The 26,374-nt window shown below is 54.7% G+C and overlaps 1 protein-coding gene across 2 annotated transcripts in view; it reads right to left on the bottom strand.

Moving 5' to 3' along the window:
- Window positions 1–3,154: 3,154 nt before the first annotated feature.
- ADAMTS14 (ADAM metallopeptidase with thrombospondin type 1 motif 14) overlaps window positions 3,155–26,374 on the bottom strand; it is an 81,592-nt gene continuing 58,372 nt past the window's right edge. For both annotated transcript variants that reach the window (XM_019444436.2, XM_019444437.2), the window contains exons 13-22: window positions 23,934–24,067; window positions 23,446–23,569; window positions 22,367–22,447; window positions 16,795–16,958; window positions 15,219–15,387; window positions 14,603–14,735; window positions 12,676–12,883; window positions 8,251–8,380; window positions 8,013–8,123; window positions 3,155–5,423 (exon numbers count right to left, since the gene is read on the bottom strand). In XM_019444436.2, coding sequence (XP_019299981.1) covers window positions 4,942–5,423; window positions 8,013–8,123; window positions 8,251–8,380; window positions 12,676–12,883; window positions 14,603–14,735; window positions 15,219–15,387; window positions 16,795–16,958; window positions 22,367–22,447; window positions 23,446–23,569; window positions 23,934–24,067 — 1,736 coding nt within the window. In that variant the 3' untranslated portion in view covers window positions 3,155–4,941. The remainder of the gene's footprint in view (window positions 5,424–8,012; window positions 8,124–8,250; window positions 8,381–12,675; window positions 12,884–14,602; window positions 14,736–15,218; window positions 15,388–16,794; window positions 16,959–22,366; window positions 22,448–23,445; window positions 23,570–23,933; window positions 24,068–26,374) is intronic.

Here is a 26,374-nt window from a genome sequence, read left to right as displayed (position 1 = left end):
GATAGATGATATGAGAAGATTTCCTCTCGTGTTTTCTCTTTCTTGCCACCGTCTTTTGAGGAATACTTCTTCGTTTTAGGATGTCTGGGTGGCTCAGTCGGCTACGAGTCTGGCTCTTGATTTCTGCTCAGGTCATGATCTCACAGTTTGTGAGACTGAGCCCTGTGTCGGGCTCTGCACAGACAGCACGGAGTCTGCTTGGGATTCTCTCTCTCCCTCTCTCTCCCTCTCTCTCTGCCCCACTCCTGCTCATGCCCTCACTCTCAATAAACTTAAAAAAAAATAAAAATAAAAAAGTTCCCATTTTTGACCCCGTCTAGCTTGTCCACCCCTTCTTTTGTGGCGAGTGCTTTCTGTGCCATCTTTTGACCCAAAGTCACAAAGGTATTTTTTGTTCATGTTTTCTTCTAGAAGTGTTATAATTTCAGTTCATGCCTTTAAGTTGATGGCTTGGACTGAGTCCATCTTTGTATATGACGTGAGAGCTGGGGGTTTACTTTTGTCCATCCGGAGCCTCCGATTTTCTGGCATCATCTATTGAATCACCTCAGCACTACGGCCACGTGGGTCGATTTCTGGATTCTCCGTTGTGCCCCACTGTTACGTATGCTGATTCTTACACCAGTCATACTGGCTTGATTACTGCTGGTTCTCACAGTAAGCCTGAAATCAGTGTATATTCTGCCACTCGGTGCCTTTTCAGAATTGTTTTGGCTGTTCTAAATCCTCTTTATGCCCATAAAGATTTTATAATGACTTTGTCAACTTCTAAAACAAACAAAAAACAGTCTGCTGGATTTTTGATTGGAATGCCCTTGCGTTTACAGGTCACTGGGGGGAGAATTGACATCTTAACCCCGAGTCTTGGGATTCATAAACAGTCTACCATTAGATACTCTTAGGGTTTTCTGCGGAGAGGTAGTTTGTGTCCCCGATGCGCTGTGAATGTGTATTGCTTTCTTAATTTGCACTCTGCAACTTGGCGGGAGCCCCGAGGGGTGATCTCACGGGCCTACTGTCCTCCTCTAGATCTTTCTCGCATGCATCCAGCAGAGGCCCGTGGACAAGAGCTGATGAGTAAATACAGCCCCCCACCCCACCCCACCCCGCCTTGTGCCTGGGGTGCGTCATGATTCCAAACCGTCACGCTAACCTTTAAAGTTTTTTCAAACTTGGTATTTTCTCACCTGCTTACATGTGGACCACTTCATCCCGTGATCTGCCGAAGCGAAAATAGCCTATGGACCCTCTCTCCTGACACGGGCTTGTCACTCTTTGCAATTGAGTTTACCTGCTTGCCTGACCACCTCACCCCTCTGATAAGCTAAAAAAAAAAAAAAAAAAAAAAAAACCAGTCCCACTTTGTAGACTACTAGGCTTTTTTCTTACAGTTTTCTGCAGTTTTCTACCTCCTAAGCAGGATGTGGGTAACGTTTAGTCAGGGCTGTGGCTTGGGCTTCCCAAGGCCCTGGCCAGCAGTCCCTGCAGGGTGAAAGGGTCACAGGGGGACTGGAGCAGGGGTAGGACTGCTCAGGTGGAGGTCTGGGGGCTTTTTCAGGAACCCAAACTCTGACTGTGGCCCACTCCGGTGGCAGACCCAACAGCTCATCTGGTCCCGCTAGCTGAGCGGGCCCCCTAGGCCCCCACTCCAGGAATACCCCAGGGGCAATGTCGCCCCCGGGAGGCACCCACATCGTCGTCTCTTGCATTTTCTGATCATGTTTCCAGAGGTAGGCACGGCAAACGCTTTCACTGCCGTTTTCCAGAGGGGCAGAGGGGGCCGTGCCCCTCAGAATCTCAGGGCCCAAAGGCTCCCCAAAGCGGTGTCGACCCCATGCTAGACTCTGTGGGGACGTAATGGTGGGTGGAGGGTCCTCGGGGCTGGTTTCTGGGTCCCTCTCCCTCGAGCACTGCAGGCCCGCTTTGAGATACCGCCCTTCGGTCTGGGAGGACTGATCACAGGTTCCCAATGGTGGGACATTTTAAATTACCTCTCCAGCCCCACAGCGCTGCTCCCAGACCCGGCGATGGCGCCTACACGAAGGGCTCCCGCGGTAGCCGGGCTCAGCGCAGCGACAGACTGGCAATGTCCCCCGTGGCACAAGATAGGGGCACATCAGCACGCATGCCCAGGTGGTATCCCTGCCCCACGAAGTGTGCGCGGTCCTCCGTCAGAGCCAGGGGTGCTGGGGCTCTTAGAGGACCCCACTCTGCCCACCGTACAAAAGGCACTTGCCCCCCCCCCACCCCCCGCCCGCCCCGGGGCCCCAGGACCCTGCTCTTTTCTGCAGAATTCCCTGCCTGAGGTCACGAGTGCGATCTGAGGGCCCGTGCCAGCATCTCCCAGGTTGGCAGGGACGTCACTGTGTGCACCCCTGGGCTCCAGTGGTAGTTGTCCAGAATGGGTGGTTCCCAGGGGGAGGCTGTTCGGCGGAGGGATATAAACGGAGTTTGGCCTTGAGGCTAGATGGTCCACACACAGGCATGTGAGGTTCGGAGCGGACCTCTGTGCCTCGTCCTGAGCCCCACGGCTGGCAGGGAAGGGCCTGGGGTACACTCCTTAAAAGCGTGCGATGGTGGATTAGTGATGTCTGACACGAGCAAGGTGTGAAGCATGGATGGCTGGTTTTTTAAATGATTTTTTAATGTTTATTTTGAGAGAGAGAGAGCGTGCGCGCACACGCACACACACGAGCAGGGGAGGGGCGGGGGGGGGGGGGGGGGGAAGGGGAGAATCCCACACTGTCAGCACGGAGCCCAAATCAGGGCTTGAACTCACGAGCCGCGAGATCATAACCTGAGCCGACATCAAGAGTCGGAGGCCTAACCAACCGAGCCACCCAGGCGCCCCCACGGATGGGTGGTTTTAAGTTATTCCTGCTACGTGCCAGCCCTCCCTGCTCACCCGGCGTCACGTCCCTTCCCCCGCCTATCCGGCACTCTCATTCCGCCTGGACTTTTCCAGGGAAAGAGTGCTCGCCCCCCCTCTAGGGAAGCCACCCCTTGCTGTCCCTATGCACACCCCAAAACTACCTCCCAGGCACTTCCACGCGGATGGTGACCTGCCCGAGGCCACAGAGCTACTCGAGGGCGGCCCCCACCCCCCCCCACCCCACCCCCCCCCCCACCCCCACCCCCCCCCCCCCACCCCCCGCCCCCGGTGCTGTTCTGGCCTCTCTTCCCTGAGCTGGTGCTCCGAGGAGCCCAAGAGCGAGTGAGGCCGAGGCAGGGAGGCTGAGGGTCGAGCCTCTTCGGCTTTGCTCCCCCATCCATCCCCTACCCCCAGGCACCTTGCCCAGCAGAGTACATGAGAGGGAGGCTTCACCGTCCTTTTCCTCTAAAACAGAGACAACGAGAAAAACACAACACGCCATTTGGGGGTCCAAAACGAAACACCAAGGACAATGTTAATAAATACATAAACGTGTAAAGATCCGGATCTCAGAGGCACGGGAAGTTACACCCCTAATGCCGGCAGGCTGAGTCTCACAGGAATGATTTCAGTGTGTGCCCCAGCGGCCCAGGGAGGGGGTGGCAGCGGGTGGAGAGGACGGCTGGGGAGCCCCCTCCGGGCCTCTGTTCTCCAGGGGTTGTGGGGGTGGGGACCCACTGCTCCTAGGCCTCTAGCCTGGCTCAGAACAGCCCCCCTGCCCCCAGGAAGGAAGGCAGGCAAGCACCTCTGTCACCTGCTGAGGAGTCCGGGACACCCTCTGTGTGACTGGGAATGAGGACCCTTGGGAGAAATCCTGGCACCCCAAGGGGCTTCCTGGGAGCCAGGGGGTCTAGGGAAGTTACCTGCCTTTGGAGGTAACACGGAGGGTAGCTGAGGCCCCACAGCGCTGTGGGTCATGTCACCTCCCTCCCGCCCGCCAGGCATGGGGCAAAGGCTCACATCCTGCCCTGGGGCTTGGGCCTGGGTGGACTGTGGTCCTCAGCCTTGGGACCTGACTGCACCCCGTTACCCTAGCACCACAAACTTCTGGCCCAGCCCCGGCCAGGCGGGAGAAGACCCCTGACTCCAGCAGCTGTGGTCTCTGGCAGAGAACGATGATGGATGGGGCACAACCTGAGAACTCACATCCCCGTGTCCCAGAGAGTCACCTTCCGGGCCGGGCTCCTTTCATGCTGCAAAGTGACGACCGAAGTTGACATTCCTGGTGCAGCCAGGGGTCTAGCACCAGTTGCGAACGCCCCGGATGACGAGAACACGCATTCCAGACTGTCCGGGGCCCCCTTCTCTGGGCTGGACCGGGTGAGGTTGGGATGCACCGGAGATAACAGGAGGTGCCATGTGCACGGGGCAGAGGTGGTCACCAACACTGCCTTCCGGCCAGCAAGGGCGAGGTGGGTTCTGGCCTTGGCCTCGGCCTTGGCTGGAGGAGCTGTGTGGCGCTCTTGCTATGAAGAGCTGGGCCTGAGACAAACTCGCCTCCCACCCACCCCGGCCCCGCAGCCAGAGCGTCATGACCACACTCACCCCTCGCCGCCTTCCTCGTGGACTGCCCTGAGAGTGCTCCCCCCTCACCTTCCCTGGTCCCGCTTTGCCTCTCTGGGGAGAGGGGCCAGATAGACAGGACCTCCACAGTGGACCCCACAAGTTCTGGCAAAGGCACGCAGCTGGAAGGATCCGGGGTGGGAGGAGGGGGTGCTAGCTGGCCCTCAGTCCTGCCAAGAGACAGACGGGGAGCCCCTGAGAGGTGCGACTGCCCCCTGGCTGCTTGCTGAGGTATCTCCGGTTAGGGCTTCCCCTGATCTTTTTCTTCCTCACGCGCCCGCTTCACGGGCTCAAGTGTCACAGCCCCAAAACTAGAACAACAAGAAGGCAAATAATTTAGAAGGAAGTCTGTGTTTGCCGCTGCCCCCGCTGCGTGTCCTCTGAGCTGGCGGTCTCTGAGGCAGCACACAGTGTAAACTTGACTGGCGGGATAGGCGAGGCGGGGCTCATGTCCCCAGGGAGGTGGCGGGAAGGCTGGTGCCTGGGTGCTTCGGGTCTTCCCCGAGCCGCCCTTTTTCCTCGGAGACTGGCACAGGTGCCCTGGTCCAGCCCCAAGGCAGTCCCCGGGGGGTGCCAGGGGAAGTGCCCCCAGCTGCTCTGGGGCCCAGTGTCTGGGGAGTAAAGCGGTGCTGGGTCACCGGGGAGCTGGTGCCCAGAGGTCTCGGGAGTTGTGTGGGCTGGCCGTGCTGATGGGCATCTGACCCTGTTGTTCCCACAGTGGGCTCCACAGCATCTGGAGGGGACTTCGGACTCCCGGGAGTAGAGAATGGTGGCAGCGAGGTCAGGCCAGGGTCCGGGCTGGTGTCGGGGCCCAGGGCCGTCTTGGAACAGGACTCACAGCACAGCCGGTGGTAGCCGGGGATGGAGCAGTAGCGATCGAGTGCTTCCGTCTGGCAGAAGATGGACCGGTCCCCCACGCAGGGCTCCGCTGCACGCATATGGCACAAGGACCACTGCCGGGAGGAGGCCTCCATCTCCCACTCGGCCCCCCCGCCCCAACCGCCGGCCTCCAGCTCCCGTCCTTGCTGGACCTGTTCTAAAGCTTTGCCCTGGAGGGCGCCACGGGCCTGCCTGAAGGGAGAGACTGGCCAGAGTAAGAGCCCTTATTTTACGGAAAAGGAACTGAAATCCCCTAGAGCAGTGGTTCTCAAAAAGGGTCTCCACACATGAAGCACCGGCATCGTCTGGAAGCTGGTGGGCAATGCCAGTTCTCAGGCCCCATCCAGACCTACCGAATCAGAAGTTCTGGGCGTGGGGCTTAGTTCTGCGTTTCAACGAAACCTTCAAGTGACTCCAGTGCGTGGACCAATCTGAGAACCACGGGCCTACATCAGTAGTCGTCAGATGTGGCTGCCAAGTGGAATCCCCCAGGGGCTTTACAAATAGGCACTGCGCACCTCCCACGCCCGGGGAGACTGGACGGCCAGTGTGGCCTGGGCGCTGGGTGGTTCTGACCTGCAGCAAAGCTTGGAAACCCTGCTCTCAGTGAAGTAGGAATCCTGGTCCCCTCCCAACCCACCCAAAGGAACTGATCCACTTGGGCCAGGGCCAGGCAAATGCCCAGGTAACCCACACTTGGGACAAGCCGAGGCAACATCCTGCCACCCGTCAACACACATTTGGAACACTAAGCCCTCCACCGATAAATCTGGAATCAAGCAGATCTGGGTTCCAACTGAGGCTCCACCACTGAAAAAGTGTGAGCCCTTGGGCAAGTCACTGAAGCTCTCCAACCCTCAGTCTCCTCTCCTATAAAATGGGGATAATGCTAGACACTTACCAATGAACAATAACATTATGATTATAAATAACATTTATAAAGTTCCTGGCATATAGGGGTGCCCACTATATAACTTTCATTTGCTTTGGTTCAGATATCTAAAAATCGTTTTGTGTTTCTGTGATAATTCCAGGTAGGTCTCTCCAGACAATGTGAAGGCAGGAACTTTGCTTTCTGCTAATTTTCTGTGTGTGTGTGTGTGTGTGTGTGTGTGTGTTTATTTAGGGATGGGCAGAGGGTTGAGGGCTGGTTTAGGGCAACAGGAAAATTAGGAAAAAAAAAAAAAAAATAGGAAAGCCAGTGGCCTCTAGATGGCGCCAGAATTCTAGGACCAGAATCAGAGCCGACCCTTTGCTCCTGGACAGAAAAGGGAAGGAAATCTGGCACTTGTGCAGCCTGGGTCTCAGAACAGGGGCGGAGCAGCAGCCAGGCTGGAGCCAGAAGATCCTCTGTGGACATCGAGTGAGATGATGAGCTGAGCTCAGAGAGGTTTAGGGATCTGCACATGGTCACATAGCCAGTTGGTCCTCCAGCTAGAATTTACAGTCTGTGATTTTTCTGCTACTTGTCTTGTCAGACCCTGGTCCTTGAGAAGATGAAGTAGGAAAAGAGAGAGAGAGAAAGAATCTAGGAAGGAAGTATATGGCTTGGTATATAGCAGATGCTCAGTTAACGTTAATGGATGAATGGATAGGTAGATGGATGGATACATGGATGACGGATGACGGATGGATGGATGGATGGATGGATGAATGGATGGGTAGATGGGTGGATGGATGGATGGATGGATGGATACATGGATGACGGATGATGGATGGATGGATGGATGGGTAGATGGATGGATGGATGGATGGATACATGGATGACAGACGACGGATGATGGATGGATGGATGGATGGATGGATGGATGAATGGATGGGTAGATGGGTGGATGGATGGATGGATGGATGGATACATGGATGACGGATGATGGATGGATGGATGGATGGGTAGATGGATGGATGGATGGATGGATACATGGATGACAGATGACGGATGATGGATAGATGGATGGATGGATGCATGCATGGATGGGTAGATGGATGGATGCATACATGGATGACGAATGATGGATGATGGATGGATGGATGGATGGATGAATGGATGGAGAGATGGGTAGATGGATGGATAGAGGGGAGGATGGACTAACTGGCTCCTGATCATGAGGCAGAGAGAAAGTACTACCACCATTTTTGTTATCTGACAGCTAGGCAGGAGTGCGTGCATTATCTCATTTAATTCAACAACCCTACGAAGACAGCTCAGATCTACAATTGCTTATCCCAAAACCTTGAAACCAGGTATGACTGATAATTCAGAACTTCTGAGGTTAGAAAAGTAATATTCATATTATAGAACATCTGTCATAGGGAGTGGGATATCCCCTTATAACTACAGCAATGTTTCTGTAGCAAAAGAATAATTGATCTCTTGTTGGGTCAGGCCAGACTCTACTGCGAAATGAGTCTGCACCGAATTCAGGGCACCACTTGAAGCTTTCAACATTTTGGAATTGCAGGTAAGGGACTGTGGACCCGTATGGGTAGCACCCCCAGCTCACAGCTGAGGCTCCAGGAGGCTGAGGTCACATGGACAGCCTGGAAACTGGGGCCGTTCCACTGCATGGCCTGTGCTTGTGACATGGCGACCACTGGAAGGTTTGGGGTGGCGGTTGGGTCCAGATAGATACACACTTACTTGATAATATCTTGTTAATGGGATGTAGGGGCCCAGACTGTGGCACCCACTGTCCTTCTGGGGTCACAAGTTCCCGAATGTCAGCTCTCGCTGTAGAGTTCTGGAGATTGCCTGTGAGTGGGGACAAGCAGTTCCAGCACTGGGGATTTCTAGGGGGCAAGGATGCAAGCTGGGCTGGGCTTCAGGTCTAGGCCGGAGGAGCTGGGCCTGCCCCCCTCCCCCATCCTATCCAGCTCACCTCCACAGGGGGGAAGGCTGCAGACCTGGACAGTGTCCGGCTTCTCCCCGTCACACTGCCCAAGACTGTTGGCGTTGGTCCGGCACACGACCTGCCGCTGCTGGATGCCCTCCCCGCAGGTGGCGGAGCACTGTCGCGGGAAGGCCGGGGCCCGGTCAAGCCACAGTGGCCGGGGAGGCGTAGGTGGAGAGACAAGAGGAAGGGAGCAGTGAGCTCCAGAGTCTAGCCAATGTCCAGGACGGAAAGGTACAGAGGAGGGCCCCGGGTTTCTACTGACCAGAGCGATATGCAAGGACCGCTCCAAGTAGCCTCAGGAGGACAGAACACCAGCTGTCCGTATTCCTGTGCCAGGCGAATGGCCGAACCTCCCTGTCACCTACATTGTTAACCCTGGTTCAGGAGGGGACCTCCAGAACCCCATTCCAGCACGTTTGCCTGTGTCTACCATATCTGGCCTGTGCCTGGGTCCTTAAATATTTTGTGGATCATTCTGGCAAACTCCCCTATTGTGTGTCCCCTATTGGTGGCAAACTCCACCAGCCTGAGGGACCTGAAGTAGGTCCACTCACTTGATGATATCTTAATAATGGGATGTAAGGGGGGGCGCCTGCGTGGCTCAGTCGGTTGGTCGTCCGTCTTCAGTTCAGGTCATGATCTCACGGTCAGTGAGTTCAAGCCCCGCGTCGGGCTCTGTGCTGACAGCTCGGAGCCCGGAGCCTGCTTCGGATTCTGTGTCTCCCTCTCTCTCTGCCCCTCCTCCCTCACACTCTGTCTCTCTCTCGCTCTCAAAAATAAATAAACATTAAAAAAAAATTTTTTTTTAAATAATGGGATGTAAGGACCCGGATTGTGACACTTGCTAAACTGAGAGACCTGGGTGACAGGGTCGCTATGAACCCCTTTAGCTCTGACATTCGGTGACTCTGTGCCTCATACCAAAACTCAGCTGGCAGAGGCATGTTCACAAGTGTCTTCTGGGGCACCTGGGTGGCTCAGTCGGTTAAGCGTCTGACGCTTGATTTCGGCTCAGGTCACACATGATCTCACGGTTCATGGGTTTGAGCCCTGTGTCGGGCACTCCGCTGACAGCATGGGAACTGCTGCTTAGGATTTTCTCTCTCTCTTTCTCTCTGCCCCTCCCCAGCTCATGCACTCTCTCTCTCTCTCTCTCAAAATAAATAAGTAAACTTTAAAAAAAAGTGTCTCCTGGAGTGCCTGGGTGGCTCAGTAGGTTAAGCATCTGACTTCGGCTCAGGTCACGATCTCAAGGTTCGTGGGTTCGAGCCCCACGTGGGCTCTGTGCTGACAGCTCAGAGCCTGGATTCTGCTTCAGATTCTCTCTCTCTCTCTCTCTCTCTGTCTCTCTGTGCCCCCACCCCCATTCACACTCTGTCTCTCAAAAAAAAAATAAATAAAACATAAAAAAAAAAAGGATCTTCTTCCCCAAAAGGGAAAGGTGTGGGCACAAAGGAGCCGGAGGCAAACAGTTTGCAGGGCCTGCTGTGCACGTCACCCCCAGGCCTCACCTCCTCTGAGAGACGGAGGCTGGTGGCGGGGGGTCCCCAAAAGCAAGGCTGTACCGTGTGACCAGGCCACAGGACGGGGAAGAGGCCACAGAAATGTACTTCTCCTGCTGGGCCCGAGGGAGACACGAGCGTTAAGGGCCACACAAACCGTGGGACTGGATGGCTCCTCCCCCAAGGATGGATAATGCCAACAGCTCCTGAACGCTCTGTCGGTCTCACAGGGGCAACAGTCTTCCACCACCTGTCACCTCACTGCCAGTGTTACCTAAGGGCCCTTTGTGGGCCAGCAGTCTTCTGTTTTATATTCAAACAAATAAAGCTGTGTGTTGAGGAGAAGAAAACAAAATCTGCCTACATTGTGCGGGGATTTGGGGTATTTAAAAATACTCTTCCTTATGCAATATTCTAAGCATCCAGAAAAGTATGAGGAAGCCTGGTCACGAAAGCCTGTTCACATACCGCCAGCAGCCTGAATGTATCTGCATTCTGGCAGATTTTCAAATACTGTGTTGTGCCTCTTTAAACTTTATGTGCATGGTATCTCATTGGAAGTGATCTGCCTTCATATTTCAGTGCTTTTTCTTACCTATTCCTCTGAGGTTTATCCACATTGGTAAGTATACTCCAAGCTTTTATTGTATGACCAGACCATGATTTTTTTTGACATTTTAAAAATATTTACTTATTTTTGAGAGAGAGAGACAGAGACAGAGACAGAGACAGAGAGAGTAGGGGAGGGGCAGAAAGAGAAGGAGACACAGAATCCAAAGCAGCTCCAGGCTCTGAGCTGTCAGCACAGAGCCCCATGCGGGGCTCGAACTCATGAACCGTGAGATCATGACCTGAGCCAAACTCAGACACTTAACCAACTGAGCCACCCAGGCACCCAGACCATGATTTTTTTGGTCCACTCTCCTAGAGATGGACATTTAGGGTATTTGTTGATATTCTGCTATTACAATTAAGCATTGTTGTACTTATCTTTGTGACCAGAGGTTTTAAAAATTATGGTAAAATATATATATATCATAACACTATTTTAACCATTTTTAAGTGCATGGTTCAGTGACATTAAGTACATTCACAATGTTGTACAACCATCACCACCTCCACGTCCAGAACTTTCTCCTTCTTCCTAAGCTGAAACCCTGTCCCCATTAAACACGGACTCCCCACCACCCTTCTTTCTGTCTCTATAAACCTGACCACTCTTGGTAAGTGGAATCATACAGCATTTATCATTTTGTGTCTGGCTGATTTCACTTAGCATAATGCCTTCAAGTGTCACAGCAAATGAATTTTTTATTAAAAAAATTTTTAGGGGCGCCTGGGTGGCTCAGTCGGTTAAGCGTCTGACTTCGGCCCAGGTCATGATCTCACGGTTTGTGGGTTCGAGCCCCACATCGGGCTCTGTGCTGACAGCTCAGAACCTGGAGCCTGTCTCAGATTCTGTGTCTCCCTCTCTCTCTTCCCCTCCTCCACTCGCACTCTGTGTCCCTCTGTCTCAAAAATAAACATTAAAAAAAATTTTTTTTTTAATTTTTTTAATGTTTATTTTTGAGAGAGAGAGAGAGAGAGAGAGAGAGACAGAGCGTGAGCAGGGGAGGGGCAGAGAGAGAGAGGGAGACACAGAATCCAAAGCAGGTTCCAGGCTCCGAGCTGTCAGCCCAGAGCCCGACGTGGGGCTCGAACCCACAAACCTTGAGATAATGACCTGAGCCAAAGTTGGACGCTTAACCGACTGAGCCACCCAGGCACCCTTCAAATGAATTTTTTAGAGAAAACTCAAGACAAAAATTTCCCTGTGGCCACTTCGAGGGCCTAGGCAGGAGCACTTGGACTGGCTATTCCACAGCCTTCTTAGTATCTCCTCTTTCCTACCCTGGCCTCCCAGCAGTGAACTTTCTACAGAGCTGCTAGGTGACCTTTAAACCTGGAATCAGGGCTTGGAACATCTGCATTAAAACCCTTCAACAGCTTCTCACTGCTCGTAGAATACATTCTTTTTCAAGTTTGTCTTTATTTATTTCGAGAGAGCACAAGCAGAGGAGGGAGAGACAGAGAGAGACAGAATCCTGAACAGGCTCCCTGCTGTCAGCACAGAGCGACGCAGGGCTCAAACTCACTGTGAGATCATGACCTGAGCCGAAATCAAGACTCAGACGCTTAACTGACTGAGCCACCTAGAAGCCCCACTTGGAATACATTGTAACTTTTCACAAAGCTCTGCGGGACTGATCCCTGCCTGCCTCTCTGTCATCCTGTCCCTTCCATTCAGCTCCAGTCCCACTCTCCTTTGGTTTCTGGAACACGGCAAGGGTCTTCCTGTGGCTCAGCCTTCAAGTCTCAACACAAACGTCACCTCCTCAGGGAGGTCCTCCCAGATACATTACCCCCATTTACTTCCGCACAGCTCCAACCGCCATCTGTAAATGCTTCTGTTACTGGTTTAGGTCTCTCTCATTGGACCGTAAGTTACATGAGGACAAGTCGGTGACGGATTCCAGGCATTCCTAGCACAGCGTGCCTGGCACGTAGTTGGCATTTGGTAAATATTTCTTGAATGCAAGAAAGTGCTTCAGTTTGCTCACCTGTATCACGGGGGTCTTAACCCATGCCTCCTAGTTCTGACCCAGTTCTAGGTCAGAGCACATAGTGAATGAATATAAAGGCCTAGCCCAGGTCCATGGCCCAGCACACATAGGAGCTCTTGGACTCAGTTTTGAGAAAATTCAGATCAGATCAGATCAGATCAGAGGTGGGGAGGGAAATTCAGGTGGAGACTCTCTGCCAGCAGGGAGCACCACATCCAGCTCCCTACCCAGACCCACCTTTTCCCGGACTCCCCAGAGAAGGTGGCCACTGGCTCAGCCCCTCCCACCCTCTGAGAACAACTCACCTGGGACCAGGCTCCCGTGCGCCACTGGGCTGGACAGGGCACGCGGAGGCAGGGCCGCCGGGCCTCGGGCCGATCCCCAGGGCAGGCCTTGGCCGGCATGGCCTTGTGGGTCCCGTTGGAGAGGGGCAGCAGGCACTGAACCCCCCGGGTCTGCACCCCCAGCTTCCCACAGCTCCGGCTGCAGGCACCCCACTCTTCCATCACCCATCTAGAGACAGACAAAGCAAAAGGTGAAGGAGAGGTGGGACTATGGGGACGCTTCCTCCCAGGGTCTCTCCCACCCCCTGATTCGCTGCGGGCAGGAGCTGGCAAGTGGGTCTGAGCTTCAGAATGCTGGGAGCCAAGACAACCGTCCACGGGCTCTGCAGCTGCCATAAGGGGGGTCGCCTATGATCTCCTCTGCTTCCTCATCTGAAAAATGCACGGGTATGATGTACCTTTACATCTGGCACCCTGCATGTCCACAGGCAAGTTATGAACATCAGAATTCTTTTCAGCACTTCGTAAATATTGGAGTGTGGGCAGTACTGTCCTAGGTGCTGAGATACAGCACGAGACTGATGGCTGGTAGAGTTGAACCCCCGCCCCTGGGGCTCTTGGGACAGTTAAAGGACGTGTATACTTAAAAGCACTTGGCAGAGTGCATGCATGCAGTAGGCATGTAATAAAGACAGGCACTGTTACTATCGCCGTCAGCACCTGCAGAGTTTTGGTGCCGATCAGCTAAGCTGGTGGTCTCCCACCGTCTTTTGGCCACGGAGCAGCTTCCAAGAGCACCGTAAGCAGACACCCCTGGATGAATTAGACAAAGACGAAAATGGCTCTGGTGGGGTGGTGGGAGGGGCGGCCGCAACCCACTCCCCTCTCAGGTTCCTGAGACATCTTGTAGCGAATGAGGGCTCTTTTGGCCAACCCCTTCCTTTAAAAGAGAAAAAAGGCCCCAAACTTCGTTTGGCATTTTACGGATGAGAAGCTGGGGGCGGGGGGGGGGGGGGCGGGCGGTGACGTGCCCAGGACCACAGCTGAGTCAGCGCCGCGTGCTCTGTGGCCACAGACGTTGGCGGGGACAGTGGCCGGCATGCCATGTAAAGGGGGAGCGTGGAGGACTGAAGGGCAGGGGATCCCGCCTGGGCCAGGCGCGGAGAGGCCACGGTGGACTCTGCACTGATCCCCAGCTCCTGTCCTGGCCCTGAGGTCCCCCCAGCCTCAGGGAGCAGAGCTGCCGTGAATCAGCCAGGCCGAGTTAGACGGCTCGGACTCCAGAAGGTTCCTGGGGAGGCAGGAAAGTGGACTGGGCGCTCTGCCTGGGGCCGGGGAGGCGCTGGGGCCATCTCTGTGACGGGCTCAAGGCCACACCTCGACTTCCTGAAGTCATAGCTCTTCTCCTCCACGAAGCCCCCTCCAAATAAGCCCAAGAACATGATCTTGTGCCCAAATGAGCCTGTCTCCTCAGGTCAGGGAACCCACTCAGGGGCTAGACTATGGGTGGGGGCCGCCGGACAGCATCCTGGCCTATGCCCCAGAGTCTAGAAGCACTGAGATCGACTTCACCTCAACGTCCCCTCAGATCATAGAGGGAAAGCTGTGTCCCCAAAGTGGGCCTCTGTTTCCCCATCTGTAAAAGAATGCTGGAAGGGGCAGAACAAAGGAAGCACTGTCCTTCTTCTGGGAGCGGAAGTTAATCCGCAAACCCCACAGGGGGACAGACGGGGGCGGATGCGGCCAGACCGGCAAGGAGGGCAGCACTGGCCACGGACGGAGTCCGGTGTGTGGGTTGCTCTGCTCAGGGAGTCCCGGGTGCAGGGGCCGTGACCCTGGACACTCAGGGCCAGAAGAAGCAGCCCCTCCTCCCGGGCCCAGGGCTACGAGAGAGTCAGTGACGCCCATGGGAAGGGGTCAGGCTCCTGGCCGTCCCCCGGACACTCACGCAGGCTGGGCACACGGGTGCTGGTTGCAGCGCCGGCGGATGGGCTTGGGCCTCTTCCTGTGGTCACACAGGTGCCGCTGGACCATGTGGTGGTCTCGCCGGCGCCGGCAGCCGTATTTGGTGAACTGGATCCCTGGGGGGAGGACAGGCTGACTTGGGCCAGGTCCCGCCAGGCCCCCGCCGCTCCGCTGGGTCTCAGGGACGGCACGCTCTGGAGGGCCCGTGCTTCCCCCGTGCCTTTGCACCCCTCTTGCCCAAGTCTCCTTCTGAAGAAGCCTTCCTTGGCCAGCCCATCTCATGTGTCCCTGATGTCGTGCCAGCGGTGCAGGGGCTGGGGTGGGGGAGGCGCCTGGCTCTGCACGGCTGCCTCCCTGTATAGCGGGGGAGCCCTTACAGGGTGCAGGCCTTGCCCCGGTGCTGCTCCCCCACTCCCAGCCCCATCCCCAAGGCTCTGGCCAGGCAGGTGCCACACCTGAGAGATCTTTAAGGGGAAACGGAGGCACGAGCTAGGGACACATCAGGTGGAGACAGTGTTGGCCCCCAGCCACTCCTACTCTTCCCCTGCAAAGCCCTGGGCTGCCCCACGAGGCAGCCAGATGGCTGGGCAGGCCCGTACCTCCTCCGCAGGCCTTGGTGCAGGGGGCCCAGCTCTTGAGCGCCCACTCGTAGGTGTCCGTCTCCTCCAGGAGCACGTTGTTGCTCCCAATAAGGGGCAGCAAGTCCTCATGGATGATGTACTTGTAGGCCAGGCTGCTGCGGGGGCCACCCTCAGCTGGGGGGAGCACCTGAGGGGAGACAGAGCAGGTGGCACAGGACTGGAGAGCAGAGAAACAGGGCCAGCATGGGGGGGACAGGGAGGAGGGGGTCAAAGGAAAGGATGTGGGGTCAGCACCGAGCACGGCCTGGGAGACCATTCAGACCAGCAGCCACGCAGCAAACTCAGGCTAAGCAGCAGGAACAGCCTGCGTGGTCACCTGGGATCATTTTCCTCCCAGACATAAGTCCTCACGAGGACAGGGACCGTGTCTGCTGGTCTGTCTTGCTTACCAGGGCATCTGGTCTGGACCTATGGCCAGGTCTATAGGACTCTGATCAGATATAAGATGGTCTGTAAGCCTCTGATCAGGTATATGGTTGCAAATACCTTCTCCCATTCTGCTCAGCTTGTCTTCTCACTGTCTTCACGATGTCTTTCCAATGTACGAAGGTCCTCAATTTCCATGAAGACCAGTTTACCTATTTTTCTTTTGTTGCTCATGCTTCTGGTATCATAAGATGCAAGGTCAGGAGATTCCCCCCTCTATTTTCTCTAAGAGTTCTATGGTTTTAGCTCTCTTACTTGGATATTTGATCTGGTTTGAGCTTGTTGTATACGGAGTGAGGTAGGGGTTCAACTTCATCCTTTTACATGTGGCTATCGAGTTGTCCCAGCACCATTAGGTGAAGAGATTATTCTTTGCCCATTGAATGGGTCTTGGTAACCTCCATCATTGGCATAGGTGTATGGGTGGCCAGTACGTATAAGGTGAATAGAAAATACACGCAGAGTGAAATAATACACTGACACCAATAGGCTTCAGACCCTGCCCTCTAGGACCTCCCCGACTAGTGACGGTCGCACCAGGAAAGAAGCCTGTCCAAGCTCTCCCTGGCATGAATCAGCCAGTGTCAGGAGCACCACAGACAAAGCCCCTCCTGGTCTGAGCTCCTGCATTAATAATCCTTGCTCCATAAGCCCCGGTCTATGGCCTAGGAAGAGGGGGTGTGGGAAGAGGTGGACCCCAGAAAGGACAGTGACCGCATCCCCCTCTCCGGAGGCTGGCAGCGTGAGCTGGCACCCCCCGGTCACTTGCGGGCAATGCCATAACGCAAGCGGACACTGGATGACGCCAGGGCAACAGGGGGAACCAACGCAGGTGCCTCCTCTCATTCCCAGGCCCTGTTTCTGACGCTGCGTGACGGAGAACAGACTCCCTCTCATAGCAAGACAACCGTTTCTTTCTCCCTCCTCACGTGCGTCCTGCCAGCCTTTGTGCACAGAGGGCATCTAGGCCTTGGCCTTGGCCAGGCTGCTAAAGACACTGCAACACTGCTTCCGCCGGGGCTGCGCTGGCTCAACAGTGAAGACTGGGGAGACTGGGCTGGGGCAGCAAGGGGGTGGGCAGGGGCCACCGTACAGGGTGGGGGCTCACCAGGACGGCGATGGCTTCGGGCAGGGGCCCACTGGTCTTGAGGCTTTCCTTGGCGTCCTCCACCACATACTCCCACTCCAGGCCCATTGCAGTAAAGGTCCGGCTCATTGCTTCCTTGCCCTTGGGGTTGAGGATGAAGCTGCCTGTGACCTGGTTCTTCACCGCTGGCCATGGGGAGAGGGTCACACAGATTTCTATTCCCCTCCACAGGAACACTAGCCAGACCTCCTCTGGGGCTTCGAGACCTTCCTAGTGGATCCCCTGGGGCTCCCTATGACCTGTCACCCCTTTCCACCAGAACCTTCCTCAGTCAGATGAGTCAATGCACCGGCTGCACGCAGCACCCCTGCCTCTAGACCCTGGCGCACCCATTCCTCCCACCGTCTTCCCTTCTTCCTGTCTGACTAATCTTCACTCATATGGAAGGCCCAGCACAACGTTCCCCTCCTCCAGGAAGGCTTCTTTTCTTTAAAAAAAAAAAAAAGTAAGTTTTCCTTTTATGTATGTATTTTTTTATTTTTAAGAGAGAAAGGGAGAAAGCAGGGTAGGGGCAGAGAGAAAGGGAGACAGAGAATCCCAAGCAGGCTCCATGCTGTCAGCACAGAGCCCGAGGCGGGGCTCGAACCCACGAGAGATCACGACCTGAGCCGAAACCAAGAGTCAGACGCTTAATCAACTAAGCCACCCAGGCGCCCCCAGGAAGCCTTCTTTGATTGCCCAGTCCTCGGGGACTTGCCCTCCCTTCTACAGCAGAGCACGAGGCTAAAAACACAGGCCCTGGCACCAGATTGATCTGGGGAAGTTACTCAGCCGCCCTGTGCTGCCTCAGTTTCGCCATCTGTAAAATGGGAATGCTAATCATCCGTAGCTCATAGGGCTGCGGCCGCATGAGGATAACCGCAGTCCCACCTATCCATCATGGGGTCCTTGGGACAATTAAAGGAGTCCATAGGTGTAAAGAGCTAGGCAGAGTGCATGGCATGCAGCTGGCATTCAATAAATGGGAGGCACTATGACTGCCATCAGAACAGGGCCCGAGTGTTAGCACTGGTGCCTGTCTCCCCCACAGCCTGTCAGTGTATCTCCTCTGTCTTGGTGTCCTTGGGGCCTGGCACAGAGTTGAGTCTTAGAAACACCTGTAAATGTCCACCCCTTAAAGTCCCGCTGAGTGAGTAACCCGTAACTTGTTATCGAAAGGTATCAGGTGGCAGCCGGGTGGGAGGTGTGCAGGTGCAGACGGCCTGGCAGAGGCCCCTGCATCACAGCCTTGGCCGCCCTGGAGCAGGCTGGTGAAGGGCTGCCGCCTCGGACCCGAGCCCCTCAGCCCAGGCGGGGGAGCAAAGGCTCCGGAGCCCTGGGGTGCCCCACCTGGTGCCGACAAAAACCATCCAGGGTAATGACGAGACCATAAGAGCCAACGATTCAGAGCACTCACCATGCACTGGTCACTCTGGCACCTGCCTCGGTGGAATCCTCACACACATCCCGAGGTTGGTGCTATTATTGCCCCAGATGGGGACCTAGAGACCCGCGAGGGGCAAAGGTGTCTCCTGGACACACAGGGCGCTGGTGGCCCAGCCGCCTGGAGGACCGGCCTCCCTGCTGAGCGAGAGGACAGATGCCCCTCATCTCTCGATGCCTGATCCCTCTCTGCCCCCAGAATCGCCAGACCTGGAGCCAGAGCCGGGCCCGGCCTCAAATCTCCCCATGGCTCTGTCTGCTACCCTCTCAGCAGCCACCGTCCCCCAGCAGCCCTGCGCCGAGCGAGTCTCTTGGTGCCTTTTTTCTGACAGCATTTGCTCACTTTGGGTCTCTGGGTCACAATTTGGAAATTCTCGCAGTATTTCCAACTTTTTCACGATTATTAAATTTGTCACGGTGCCCTGTGACCAGTGATCTTTGATGTCACTATTGCAAATGTTCGGGGACACCATGAACCCCACTTATTTAAGACAGCACACTTGGGGCGCCTGGGTGGCTCAGTCGGTTAAGCGTCCGACTTCAGCTCAGGTCGTGATCTCACAGTCTGTGAGTTCAAGGCCCGCGTCGGGCTCTGCGCCGACAGCTCGGAGCCTGGAGCCTGCTTCGGATTCTGTATCTCCCTCTCTCTCTGCCCCTTCCCCGCTCATACTCTGTCTCTCTCTGTCTCAAAAATAAATAAAAACATTTTTAAAAAATTTAAAAAAAAAAAAGACAGTAAACGTAACGGATACATGAGTGTGTTTGGATTGCTCCCCAATCGACCATCTCTGTCCCTCTCCTCGGGCCTCTCTGTTCCCGCAGACACAACACTATTGAAATCAAGTCAGTTAATGACCCTACAATGGCCTTTAAGCGTCCAAGGGAAAGGAAGAGTCACATGTTTCTCACTTTAAATCTAAAGCTAGAAATGATTAAGCTTAGCGCAGAAGGCATGTCAAAAGCCAAGATGGGCGAAAAGCCAGGCCTCTTGTGCCGAACGGTCAGCCAAGTTGGGAAGGCAAAGGAAAAGTTCTTGAAGGAAATTGAAAGTGCTACTCCAGGGGGGCCTGGGGCGGCACTCAGTCGGTTAAACAGCCAACTTCGGCTCAGGTCATGATCTCGCAGTTTGTGGGTTCGAGCCCCGTGTCAGGCTCTGTGCTGACAGCTCAGAGCCTGGAGCCTGCTTCAGATTGTATGTCTCCCTCTCTCTCTCTGCCCCTCCCCCATTTGCGCTCTCTCTTTCTCTAAAAAATAGATAAACATTGAAAAAAAATTGAAAAAAAAAAAAAGATCAAACCAGCCACAACATTCCCTTAAGCCAAAGCCTAACGTGGAGCAAGGCCCTAACTCTCTTCAGTTCTATGGAGGCTGAGAGAGGAAGAGGAGGAGAGCGAGGAAGCTGCAGACAAAAGTTCGAAGACAGCAGAGGTTGGAGAAAAGAAGCCATAAAAGCACAAGGTGAAGGAAGCAGCAAGTGCTGATGTCGAAACTGCAGCAAGTTTTCCAGAAGATCCAGCTAAGATAATTCAGAAGGTCACTACAAACAACAGATTTTCAATGTAGATGAGACAGCCTTCTGTTGGAAGGAGATGCCATCTAGAACTTTCACGGCTAGAGAGGAGTGTCCGTGGACTGTCCCGAGGCCTACGTAAGGTAATGGATGACAAGTGCCAGCTCGAGGCCTGGCACATGGTAGATATTAACAGCATGGTTCTCTTCCCTTGACTTCCTTTCAAAGAATCAAAGCCCCCAAATTCCAGGAGAGTCTAACGAGCTTGGACGGGGCCTTGGCTTTCACTGCCAAGACGGCCACCTGTCCTGGATGTCTCCAGAGAGCACGCACATACCCTGTCAGGCACGTGCACATACACACACTCACTCTCAATACGTGCAGCTTGCACATTTCCACGGCGGGCTTGCCGCATACCTCACAACTGTGCAATCACACAGTGCGTGCCAATGTCAGGTTTCCGTCCCACTTCCCTCCCCGCCCAGCTCCTGGGAGTTCTAACCCTCCAGGGAGCTCACAGGCGAGCGTGCCCACACTGAACCTGCCCTGGGTTCTAGAAGCCTCTGCCCCGACCCCCATGGAAGCCCGGCTGCAGCCTCCATGGAGCACTCCTCGCTGCCAGCAGACAGAGGAGCTAGACGTCCGCAGACAGGGGTGGGGGCGGGGAGGAGTGGGAGGGCTGGCTGGGGAGGCCCCAGGGGCTGCTAGTATTATGGAATCGTCTGAATCAACCGTAGGGGTGTAGCAGGAGGAGCATCTGCAAGCTCCTCCCTCTTCTGGAGTCAGCGGCCCTTCTCTCCTTGCCCCCTCCCCTCCCTTCCCCTGGCCCCTGTTCTGGCACAATCCCCCGGAGCCAGACAGGCAAGTGGGCAGGGAGCTGGCCAAGCCAAGCCCTCCTGACTCATACCCATGCAGAGTGGGGCTGTGGGCAAGGGCCCGGGGCTGGGAGACAGGAGAGCCTGGCGCAGACTGGCTCACCACGTGGGGGAATCAGGGTACACAGAGGGCCCACAATCCACTGTGGACCTCAGTTTCCCCCTGTGTCTATTTGCACTACACCCTCTCAGGTGCCTTCCGGAGCAGGTTAGGGGGTATTCTGCAGGGGGCGTGAGTTCCCCGGGAGGCTTTCACACGTTTTCTGTCATTGTGATGGTAATCTAAAAATACGAATATCGGCATTTTTGGAATACGTGAGCCTGCCCAGAGATGTTACGTTTTGCATTCACGTTCATGAAGAGGTGGTGACACGCGGTGCGGCCTGGCGAGCACAGTCGACTCGAGGGGCCTCTGGGACATGCTAAGTAAGGCCCGGCGACACCACGGCACCCATGCCCTCTGTAAGGGGTCTGAACAGACAAGTGCGGGAGGATGCAGCCACTCCCCAGTGTCAGGGAAGCATCCTTCTGTCTGCCTGCCCCCGGGACCCTGCTCCAAACCATGCTTACGTGTTTTCAATTGAGATGTAATTCACGTAGCACACACTCAGCCTTTGAAAGTGTGCAACTCACTGACTCCCGGACCACTGCCCGATTCCAAGACACTTCATCACGCCTATTTGCAGATGCCCCCATCCCCCTCCCACCGGCCCCTGACCACCACTAAGCTACTCTCTTGCGTCCACGGATTTGCCCGCCCTGGACATGTTCATTTCTTAACCACCAACTTGGCTTCAGCACAAACAGAACAAAGCAAACAAGTAAGCACAAAAATCTCTCCCCTTACGTTAATGTTCTCAATTTGAATGCTGTCGATTTCCTTTGGGGCCAGAATTTTTCATCTCTCTTGGCTTTAGAGTTGTATAACTCTCATAAGTAGTGCCTTAGTGACTGTGTTTATGTGTCATCAGATAAGAAGGATTTAAGGGTCTGTGTGTCAGACTGGCTGCAAATTCCTCCTCTCCCCACGTGCAGGCCTCTTTGCACTGGGACTCTACCGCACTTCCCACCAAGAGATCGTCTGTTTCTACAGCTTGAGTCTGGGCTTGGCCATGACACCTGCTTGGGCCGACGGGACGCTACAAAGCATGACACACGTAGAGACCTGGAAAGTGTTTGCACGCTGGGGCTTGCCTGCTCTTGCCCCCGCTGAGGACCATGTGACAGACCACACGAATAATCCCAGGCTAGCCTGCCAGGGACGCGGCCCTGTCACCCCCATCACCCCCGCTGACAGCCAGTACCAACAACACCTACAGCCCCACCAGATGCTGCATTCGCAGGAGTGAGTCCAGCCACGGAGTAGAAGTAGCTCCAGCTGGGCCCAGCCCAAACTCATGGCTCACAGAACCATGAGCTAACACAAACACTCGTTAGAAACCGCAAAGTTTGGGGATGGGATGTTAGACAAGCAAAAGTTGACGGATACACTCTATGAAAACGGTTTTCTTCTGTGTACAACAGATGGACCGTGGCTGCCCCTGGGGAAGGAAACTGATCCTGGGGCAGAGGTGGGAGGGGCAATCTTCACTGGATCCCCATTCACACCTTCTGACATTCGAAGCATGGAACGGGTTGTCTACTCAACCTAAGTTTAAAAAACATGTTTCTAAGGGTTCCCTGCATTAGACTGCTCTCTTCTGCCCTCCCAGCTCCCCATACTCACCAATGTGGTGGGGAACCTTCTCCAGCTCTTCGATCTGGATGTGCCTGGCACCCGCCGGGATCTGGACCAGTTTGAGAGCTCCTGCCACAGAGCAGGATCCAGAAAAACCGTGAGCATCTTGAGCTGGTGGCCCCACTGCCCAGCACACCCCGTCACCCCCTGCCCCTGCACGTGCCTAAGAACCTGTTTCCTCATCTGTACAACAGGAAGGGGGGACCCTTGCCCACAAGGTGCCGAGAGGTTCAAATGAGATGCTATGGCTTAAAATGCCCTAAAAACTCTAAGGGCTGTGGCGGGGGGTGGGGGGGGAGAGTATGCAGACACTTTGTTGCTACAATTTTCCACTTTCTTGAGCCTACTTTTCTCTTCTGATGTTCCCCCCCCTTTCTTCTCATACCTTGAGCCACCATCATGGCTGCCCTGGGCCCCATGGCCCTCCCAATCCCATGCCTGGAAACAAACCCCTCTCAAAGCCACCAACTTTCTCCCCACAAGGAGAGATGAGGCAAAGCTATGACAGTCCCAAAGGGGAAATGGATCTAATTCTTCCTAGAGTGTAAAGGACTAATATCTGGCCCTTTTCAACAGCCAAGTGTGGTCCGATGGAAGGTAGGGAGGGAAGTCAAGGAACTCAAGGTACCAGGAGTTAGAAGGAGGCACCACAAGTTGACCAAAAAATGGAGAGAGAGGGGAGAGAGGGAAAAAAAAATTCCAGTCCAGTCTGGGCCACATCCTCAGACGTGTCTGAGCTCTCACTCCCACAATAGCCCCAGGGCCAAAGAGATGGCTGAGTTCCTATCACAGCGCACTGGCCAGCAGAAAAATGCTTCTGAAGTCCTGGGCCCGAATGCAGGCAGTGCTCACTGGAAGAGACTGCGGCCAGCTGCAGCTTCTGACTCAGTGGCCTGGGGCAGCCTGGGAAGGTCTGGAGGCAGGCTCTGGGTGCCTTCTTCCCTCCCCCGCCCTGAACTGTGGCCCAGCAGAGGACGGACGGCTTGCCCAAGGGACTCGGGCTCAAGGGCCTCTGCTGGGCCAGAACCCCAGCCACTCCTGGTCATCTCCCAGCCCCAGCCTCTCACCTGCCTTCTTGGAGGCCTTGCCCAGTGTCCCCTTCACAGTCCTGCAGTGAGAGTTGTCGCCGCCACAGACACCGCACTTGTCATCTGCCTTCATGGACCCCACCTCCTTGTCACAGCCAACGGGCTGACGCCAGAAGTGGGGTCAGAGGATAAGGCTCCCGTGCTCCCCACCCCCACCCCCCACCCCAGGCCGGCAGCCCCAGTCCCCACCAGTTGACCCTGAACCCAGAGGCATTCCTGGACACGTCACTGCCACAAACTCGCCAAATGACACGGGCAGGTCTTAAACCTGGCCATTCCTCTTCCCTTGAATGGGCTGGGCAATAACCCCCTTCTAGGATCCCAGGGTTATGTTGAGGACCAAGGGTGTCATGGGTGGGGAAGGCGAGGAGATGCCTGTCTCCCTAGGGCCCAGGAGAAGCGGGCAGTATAGCCCTCCGGTCTCCCCAGGCAGGCAGAAGGTGGGTGGCCCGGAGCAGGGAACCCACCACACATTCGCCGCGGGCACAGACGCTGTATGGGTCCCGGTAGCTGCAGCGGGTCCCGTCGTGGACCACCTGGTTCATGAAGACCACATCCCCTGTGTCCTCCGACTGGCAGATCAGCTCACACTTCTGGGCATCTGTGGAGAAAGGGACCGTGCTGCATTCCCAGCTGTGCTCGGAGAAAGCGGGCTGGCCCAGAAGGACATCAGCGCATGTCCCAAGCGGGAAGCTCCTGGGCCAGCTCTGGGCAGTGGGGGGAGCACTGAGTATGGAGCTGGGACTTACAATCCCTGCCATGTCACCTATTAGCCTAGTGACCCTGGGCAAATCAGCTGACCTCTCGGAGTCTCCGTTCCTTACTTATTATCCCTGATCAATAAAATGCCACATCAGGATGCTAAATAAAATCAAGTGATAAAATAATAGTAATGGCCATAATAATAAGCCAATATATAGTGAATGCTTACCATGTACCAAATACTTCCAAAACCTTTACATACTCTTTTTTTTTTTTTTTTTTTTTTTTAAGTAGGCTCCACGTCCAATGTGGGGCTTGAACTCACGATCCCGAGATCAACAGTCACGTGCTCTACTGACTGAGTCAGCCGGGTGCCCCTACACACTCTTGATGTACAACCTCAAATTTTTTGTGTGACTTAACTCATTTAAACTTTTCAGTAAGTTCTAGGAAGTAAGTTCTAGCATTCTAGAGGAGGAGACCAAGGACCAGAGAGGTTAAGAAATTTGCCCAAGGCCACACAGCCACATACTGAGAACCAACTCCAGGATTCTAAACAAGGCAGTCTGGCTTGAGTCCCACACTGACCTCTACATACACTTCAGCAGTCTCACGTATAACAGTGTATCTCAACATGATTGCAAACATCAGGACACCCTGTGAGAGTAAAGCAGGGCAGTAGGCTGCGTTTGGGTTTATAAAACAAAGTTGCAGTGAGAGCGGAAAGGAGGCCCTTCCTAGTCCTAACAATTAATTGTTCTCTTTCCCATCTGGGCTATTGATGTCCTTAAAAGAAGGTTCCAAAAAACATAACATATAAACACTTGCTGTGTTTCTTAGAAAAAGGGAAGTTGGGGCTTAGCTAACTTTCTGGAATTTGTCTAAAAGTCCTGGGAAAGCCCAAAGCCCAGCTGCCCCATGGGCCTCGAAGCCCCTTCCTCTAGAGGCTTGTTTGGATCTGAATGGATCTGCAAGGCTTTCAAAGCAAGCCACCCCCTTAGCCAAACTTCTCAGCAACCAAATGGCTCCCCGCCCCTTGTCCCTGGGCTCCTAGGATACATCTTGCCCCCAGTACTCAGGGCTCAAGTTCAGAGCCACAGCATCCAATACCACTTTGAACTTCACACACAGGTAGGACCCTGACCAGTACGCCCCAGGCAGGCAGGCAGCCATGGAAGCCAGCGGACAGTGGCGAGCTCCCCAGAATGGGAGGAATTCAAAGCAGAGGGAAAATGCTCTCTGCGATCATATTCTGGAGAGGTCTGTGCACCGGTGGGCAACGGAGAGGCCTCTAATGTCCCTTCTAATCTGAAGACTGTCATTCTAAATGTCAGCTGAATTGCCCTGCAATTAATACTTTGGAACAGGGGCTAAAAGAGGCAGCCCTGGGCTCAGGAGAGGAAAGGCTGCTCTGGTCGGTGCCATCGGAGGCTGAGGGCTGTGTGGTGGGGGGTGAGCATCTGTCCATCAAAGGACCGTGGACAGGCTGGCAGGCAAGGTGAACACAGAGGACAGTTAAGGGCCCATCCAGCATAAAGGCTCTAAGAGACCGTGAATCCCACCCCTTCACTGGTATCTTGCTGCCGCTATAAGAGCCGTCAGTGGAAAGGCTCCAAAGCAGACAGGCACTGGCCTGCGTCTGTCCCAGAGCAGCCTGGAGGGATTCCGTATGAGGATCCCTGGCCACAGGCTCCCATCTGTGTGCCTCTTCAATCATTTTCATTAGCTGCTAAAACAGTAGCACAGTCAGTAAAACCTAAAACTATGGTATCTAACGGGACGGGGGCTCTCAGCAAAGCCAGGACACCTGTACCTGTATAGAGCCTTCCCGTACAGGTAAGGGACCTGTGTGAGAGGCACCACCAACCCCAACAGCCAACACTGCTGCCAACCGCAACAGCACCTCTGAGTGAAATGTCCCTGGTTCAAAGGGCACCTGGCGGGGGGGGGGGGGGGGTTCAGTCAGTTGAGCGCCTGACTTCGGCTCAGGTCATGATCTCACGGTTTGTGGGTTTGAGCCCCACGTCGGGCTCCACACTGACAGCATGCAGCCCGCTTGGGATTCTCTCTTGCCCTCTCTCTGCCCCTCCTCAGCCCCTTACTTTTTCTCTCTCTCAAAAATAAATAAACTTAAAAGAAAAGAAAAGAAAAGAAAAGAAAAGAAAAGAAAAGAAAAGAAAAGAAAAAAAAAGAAAAGAAATGCCCC

Source organism: Panthera pardus, unplaced genomic scaffold, assembly GCF_024362965.1.
Source record: "Panthera pardus isolate Hobbes unplaced genomic scaffold, ASM2436296v1 HiC_scaffold_22, whole genome shotgun sequence".
Taxonomy (NCBI): Eukaryota; Metazoa; Chordata; class Mammalia; order Carnivora; family Felidae; genus Panthera; species Panthera pardus.
Note: the sequence above shows the minus strand (reverse complement) of the source record. Positions and strands in the feature narration are given on the sequence as shown.